The sequence below is a fragment of the Pyrus communis genome, chromosome 14, assembly GCF_041283825.1.
Source record: "Pyrus communis isolate YQ-2024b chromosome 14, ASM4128382v1, whole genome shotgun sequence".
NCBI lineage: Eukaryota > Viridiplantae > Streptophyta > Magnoliopsida > Rosales > Rosaceae > Pyrus > Pyrus communis.
Genome location: NC_142578.1, coordinates 4,232,236 through 4,239,444, shown reverse-complemented (window position 1 = coordinate 4,239,444; position 7,209 = coordinate 4,232,236). Strand labels below are relative to the sequence as shown.

The window sequence follows — 7,209 nt, the reverse complement described above, 5'->3', positions numbered from 1 at the left end:
TATCATCAAAAGGTATTTGGTGTTCACGGCGTAGACTCTACGACACGTTCAAATGCGTTGGTCCAACAAATATAAGACACTGTGCAACAAGGGAGGATTTTTAACTCAACACGTAAATTATCGCTCTAAGCAAACTCTCTCAACTCTTTTGAGAAAATACTATCTGCTCCACTAACAAGTTAGCACAAAATCAGTTTGGTTAAACAGGTTTGGAGTTGGCAGCCGACGGACGATTACAATTTAGTTAAACAGAATTTTCCAGAGATAATCAGTGAAGGTGACAGTTTGGTTAAACATCACTGGAGTCGTAGAATCAGCTTAGCCTAGGAGTCTTGACAGTTTGGTTAAACAACAAGTTCTTCTTTTTCGATTGGTTATTTATCCCAAGTCCGTCGGCGAAGAGTCCTTGATTCTCTCGCCGAACAAGATCACTTCATTAGCTTTCTCTGCAAGTGGAGTGCTCTATGGTCAAATATTCCCAAGTGACGTTCAGAGTTCAACGTATCCCAGTTCAACAAACCTATATTCGAATCAGGTGCTTACACAGAGAAGTGTCACTAGTTTTACATTAGCTTTGAGTGGTGGCTAGAAAGTGACCCTAAAACAAGGGTGGCATCTTCATGGGAAACTTTAGTTAGGTATGAGTGCTGGGTTACTTGGTTGATGGGTCCCTAAAAGTGGGTTAACAATCTTAGCCAGTACCATAAAGCTGAGTGGAAGACCAGCTTGTAAAACAAAAAGGCCACTTGGGAGATACTCCAAACCAAAGCAGATTTTGTAGTGGAGAGTAAGCATGCAATATTCCACCATCTAATGCAAATCCTAGATGATCAGCCTTGTCATCATCTGTTGAGTATTTATGCAGTCTGTTTCTAATCGCTATCAAATATCAATCAAAGTTTTAGAGTGGGAGACAAGAGTTGCAAAATCATAGTGGCACGCATGATAAGAATGGAAGGGGATTCCGAGAATATTTAGTTCAATCCTAGACACCAAACGAGTGTTTCAAGTACAAATATCCTACTAAGTCTCAAGTATTCAGACGGATTCAGTGTTCTTCACTCAGATTTTTGTGGTAAGGTTTGGTGAATACAATGGATTCAGTGTTCTTCACTCAGATTTTCTCGAAAACTTTGGAAAACTGAAAACTGAATGGTTACAAGAACATGCTGCTAGTGGAAATGAACAAATTAAAGCTGTAAATGATCTAAGATTGAATCAGGGATTTTGTAGGCTGCGTAGTTCGCATTTAGTTTGAATAAGAAAATTACGCATATAATTACAGCTCTTGCATTATAGTATTCATGAAAAGTTAGAAACAGACCTACAAAGATGACACTTTGTTACACATAAACTTAGTTCATAACCTCTCGAGATCATTGCCAAGAATAATCTCACCAGAGTTGCAATTTTTAGCTTGAAGAACCACGAGAGATTTGTCCGAGGGTAGATGGCCCAGGGCTGGAAGCCTGTGTTGTTTCAAGTCCCTGTCCACTCAGACGGGGGCTTCTTTCTCCTCTCAGTTCATTTAAACGGGTGCTGTGCACTATCTGTGACATCCTTGGGCTACCTTCTAGCGGAGTAGGGTTCAAACTTGATGTTTTTGAACTATGAGTGTGGCGGATTTCACCTCGGCTTCTTGTGATAATTTCATCAAGCATCTCCCCACCGTCTATGTTAGTGGTTCTTGATTGAAGATCCAGATCCTGTCATGCATAGAAAGCATCAGCATCGGTACAAGAATTTCTAAAAGATAAGCTAATAAAGGCTTCCTAGAAGCACTCTAGTAGGACAGAATCTGAATAGCATATGTTCTAATCTGATCCAAATTTCGGATTTATACCCCTTCTGGTCGAAACTCAATGTCCAACTCGGGTTTCTTTTCATGCTATAGAACTCAAGACGTTCAAAAAATTTTCACATACAAACTGAATGAAAGCATTTAGATAACTCACTTCAAGGGGGAGGTTGAAAGTGATGGAAGGGGCTTCCTCATATTCTGCAGCATCCAGGTCTTGAAGGTGAGCTCTTTTGAAAAACTTAGGGAGAAAATACTGCCGCACTGGGACTAGAAGCATGATCAACAATGGGAATAGCACCCCAGCAATCGGGATCCATGTTAAGCCAAAACACATAAGCAAGTAAGCCGTCTGGAACAATGTGAAGGTCACAATTGTTTTGAAAGGCACTGTCTCAAGAAAGGTTCCATGATTCTTCTCCAGCACCCTAGCAAGATGGATGATGGTTACCATTTGACAATTTTTTCAAAGATAATACGAGTCATGACTAGATTAAGAAAAATGGTACCATTTAGGTCCGAGGAAGTTAAACTTCAACATTTGAGGATTCTAAAACATGTTTACGTGCAGACATATGTAGAAATTCAGAAGCAAACCATGTGGTATAATATACAATATCCAATATGCGGAAGAGTATTTAGTGAAAGAATCGTTAGTACATTACAAGGGAAAGCACCAACTTACTTGTATCTTCGACTTGGAGCAGTGAAAAGAAACAATATTCTCTCCCAAAATTGATTTCCAGGCAAGCTTTCAATCGCCATGAAAGCAAAATAACCCCAAAGAACTGATGTTGGGATTTTTTTCAAAACAGGCATAGCACCTACACAACAACCAGCCATCAATGATTGAAGCAGATTGCTGAGACGTTGCTCTTTTACTTCAATGGGCAGAAGATCGTCAATATCCTTATCCACATCGAAAACAGCCTCATCAACAGGGGCATCAATGTAGCCAGCACTAGAGGCCAATTGGAGTGTGGATTCTTTCAGCTGTTTTAGTCCCTGTTCGAATCACGAATTTTAAAGCAGAAGGGTAAAATATATAAAATTTTGTATCAATCACGAATAATGTAGTAGATAGATTTACCAAAGCAGATGGAAGTTGGTAGACTAGTGGAGTCTGCATTCCATTGTATGCATCTTTCATGCTCTGGTATAATTCACTCAAACTTGAATTTTTGCGTATACTACTTCGAGCTGTTGATGCAAGCTTATTCCGCAAAAGCTATTCCATAGAAAAGAACAGATCCACTCTATTAATTTACATATTAAAATCACAATAAAGTATTCACTATTGCAGAAAACATTCTAAAGGGAAGCAGAAGAATGACTGAGAGAAGTCCTGTCAGTGAGAATCAATTGTAGCAGCGTGAGAAACAAGTATCAAGAGTCCTAATATCCATATATTGACGCATCAAATGCCTACAAAAGACACTAGTTTCACGCAAGCTCGTAGGCTTATCAAAATCTTGAGAGTGAACAATTCCGCTATTTAACAGACAAGCTAACTCTCACTATGCAGAAAACTATAGTACCTGATGTTTTAGAGTAGCTAAGCTTTTTGTATGCATAGGAGATTGTGGGATTACTCCATTGGAAGGGGGAATGCCAATAAGCCCACATAACATGACCTGGAAGTGAATAATCGGAATTAAAGGAGCACTTCCAAGATATACGAGTAGGTAAAATCTGTGTCTCAATTTAGCTGGTCTGGAAGCAGCTTACCAGAAAACCCAGAAGGAGAAGGTCATAATGATATGAAGCCGGTTTCTTCAGATTAAATTCTTTCTGTTGGGCAAGTTGAGATGCAACACTGTGATCAAAGTAGTAGAGCACAGCAATCATAGTTGCTGGTATAAATGCTCCAACTATATATAATGGAGGTACATTCATCATCTCCTGCACAATTAAACAGTATGAGTTCATAGCTGGGATTTAAAGGAAAGAAAGCACAAATTTGGCTCTGTAAGATCCAATTAGATGTAAGGCTTAGATGTAATGGAAAAGTTTTACAAAGTGTTTGGGAAACAATCTCTACAATTTCACCTTGATAACTGTCCAATTTGAGTATGCACCAGGAGACCATGGGTTTGGACTGAACAGTCGTCTTGGGATTCCTCTAGGGACATCATTAACTGGTATGTAAGAGACCGCAGTCCAAACAAGCACCATAAATGGAACTCCATAATCCGCAATTAATCCCCGTAGGCAACCTATAACATTTGTCAGACGGGAATGTTTCTAAGGTATATAGTTGACGTACAAAACTGACCACTCAGAGATTCAATTAAACTTTCACCAGAGAAATAGGGTTGCATTATAAATGAATATGATTTGATCTTTCAACTTCTTACTAGGGCTCAAAAGTAAATTCCACGTACCTGTGCCATAACGCCAGGATCTTGCTTTACGGCTTCTCAATGCAGTTAAAAGAAGGCCAAATGACAGAACTAGCGCAAACATTCCATTGCCAAACCGCCAAGAAGGTTGCAGTGCAGTCTGATGAGGATTTTCTCTCTGGGGTATGCCAAATTCCTCCACAAGTCCCTGTAGAATGGTTTCATAAGTTGGATTCAATATGAAACGAATAGTTCTAAAGCATAGAAGTATAGAGATGTTTGAAATATAATCCTTTTGTTCCTGAAAATAACACCACCCCAGAAATTAATGAATTGAGATATCCTTTTGGAATTCATGAACAATTAAATCTAAAAAGGTTTAAATTCTCGTATACCAAATAAAAATTGATAAACTAATAGTGAAGGATCATAAAGAAAACTCACCTTTATGGCCTGCTGCATAAAAAGCATTGCAATTAGCAGACCAAACAATTCACCAGCAACACGCGTAAACCTATTGATAATAGAGCATGCACCCAGAACCGCCAGCAAGAAGAGCAAAAGGGCTGTCCACATACATACCCTAGATACCCATACCATGGGGAAACAACGTTCAGTTTCATCAGAAAATCAATTGCTTTGCAATTTTAAGATTTCCAAAGTGTTCTAGAGAGATACCATCCAGTCCAGGCTAAGAAGAGTTTCTGCCCCAAATCCTTCCGGTCCTTAGCAAAGTTGAACATAAATGTATACATCAATACCGTTGGCTCAGCCACCCCTAGTATAAGCAGGGGCTGGCCTCCAACAATTGAGTGGATAATGCCACAAAGTGATGTGGACGCAAGAGTCTGTACTGCAGTCAAGCTTCCATCTGTAAAAATACATAAATACAGCACTTTTCAGAAAATTACCTCCAAAAGAGAAACTCTGAGAGGACATGACAATCAAAAGAAAAATAAAAAAAAGGTATTGTTCGACTTGTATTTCTTTCAAGCTGTTCCCCAAATGAGATAACAGGAATTGCTGAAGCAAAGAATATGTATGTTGTTGGCGCCAAGATCCTACATAAAAAAAAAGATAATGATCATGATAACTTGAGTAAGGTACAATGCAGAAGTGCCAATATGAAATATTGTTTGGACAAAAAGCTTCCTAAGCTGTGATGCTTATCAGATGATTTTCATTAGAAACATGAACGTATCCTCTTTTTGTGAAAAAAAAAGAAGAGAAATAATACATTCACGAACCTGATTCCCGCGCGTAAACCACCAGTCCAATCCTGTTTGTAGCACAGAAGTCTCCCCTTGAGGTCATTCTTTATCCCGCGAAAGGGAACAAATGTTTCTTCCATAATAACTCCAATACTTTGAAAACAAGAAAACAGAAACTTTTCGAGTTCTTGTTTGAGTGACAAGTAACCAGGTCGTTAAAGTTCAGATCCAAATTGCAAGGGACTCGAGAGGCGTATATGGTTTCTAAGGTTGCATTAGGATATAAATAAATACTTACGATATTACGGGCAGACAGAGAAAGATTTCTTGACCATCATAGAGTTTTGAAGGTGAAAAACAAGCGGGAAAGAAAAGTGTTGAGTCATCGAATTTTTGAGGTTTGATAGACCCTTAATGAGGTCCATTTATGAATGAACTTATACAGGAAGTGTGAAATTTACATTTCAAGGAATCAATAACGAATGTGGCAGATATTTCTCTGAAGAACAAAAGAATCAGTTAGCAAATTTAGCTACTTAGATTCCATATCTTGTACGAGCCAAGGTTTAGCGAATCAAATTCATTGTGAATCAATCAGGAAGTTTGAAAATTAACGACATGAACAAGCACTTCCCATATGGTCAAATCACACTACTAGCAGTAAACTTGGACAAAGCTTGGATCCACTACCCCTCCCTTCTCTTATCAGAAAAGGCTCCTAATTGTTACCAGGTGCATAAAATGCTAAAACACCAGATATTTGGTACAAATTTACGAGCTTTAACAGGCGAAAATCGCAATCAAGTTCCACACTTTGAGGGTTTCACAGCAAGAACAAGCAAATTAGCGAAAACCCATCATAAACGGCATTTGGAATGGTTTAGAACAATTTTAAGCAAATGGCCACTCACAGAACACAAGAAAATGCTTCTTTTTGCTGATAGAAAAAAAGAAAAGACCCGAAATTTGGAAAAAACTGGACAAAGGAATTCTATGCAGCCAGATTAGCGAGAACCCATGATTGATATTACAGGTAACTTACAACCCTTTTGAGCAAATGGGCAGTGACCAAATAGAGAAAATAACAAAGAAGAAAACTTTACTCGAGATTACATTATTCAACAAAAACCCTTTGCGTTTTCGGATTGGAGCAAAAAAGCACAGAAAATTCAGAACTCACAGAGAATGTGCAAGCATGCAGCTACATCACCAGGGAGGGAGCAAGTTTTCTGTATAAAAATGGCAGAAAGGCAGAAAGAGAACGAGACTCCAATGTGTTCAGAACAGCAGCTACTGACTTCTGAGGGAATAAATGGCAAGTGAGAGAGAATTAGAAGGGATTTTCGTAAACGAACTCTGAAGTGAAAGGATTTTGGTGTGAGTGAGATAGTGTGTGGTGACTAGAAACGATTTACTCTCTACCAGCACTGGAATATTTATACAAACTACATGATAAGTTGAGAGAGGGAGAGAGAGAGGGAGAGTGGAAAATATGATAAAAAAAATTAATTTTTTTTTTTAATGGTAGATAACACTGACTGAATCCGAATCCTCGTGATATCCTCTTTGTGAGGATTTTAAGAATTCGTGAATTGTGTCTATTTATCGTACATCGTACAGTCATAAATTATTTTAAATATTTTTATTTAAAATTAGGGAATTATTATTAGCATACCAAAAATCTCATTCTACACTCCAAACTTTCTATATTTAGAAAGAAAAATACATTTGTGATGAGGGTTTAATGAGATTTTTGGAGTGCCAATAACACTTCGCTAAAATTAAACACAAAGAGTACCTGATAAAAACTGACCGCACGATGTACGATGAACAGATACGATTCACGTATCTCTAGAAT

General features: G+C 38.2%; 1 protein-coding gene across 1 annotated transcript; it reads right to left on the bottom strand.

The window, feature by feature from the left end:
* Positions 1–1,225: 1,225 nt before the first annotated feature.
* LOC137712506 (putative boron transporter 2) lies at positions 1,226–6,759 on the bottom strand. The gene is made up of 13 exons (XM_088684058.1): positions 6,532–6,759; positions 5,388–5,504; positions 5,119–5,201; positions 4,819–5,011; positions 4,585–4,723; positions 4,183–4,348; positions 3,848–4,014; positions 3,527–3,700; positions 3,337–3,432; positions 2,889–3,026; positions 2,484–2,803; positions 1,956–2,226; positions 1,226–1,706 (listed from the first exon to the last, which is right to left on the bottom strand). Exons 1-13 carry the CDS (start codon positions 6,546–6,548, stop codon positions 1,413–1,415), a joined length of 2,175 nt encoding a protein of 724 aa, XP_088540184.1. The 5' UTR covers positions 6,549–6,759; the 3' UTR covers positions 1,226–1,412.
* Positions 6,760–7,209: the final 450 nt, after the last annotated feature.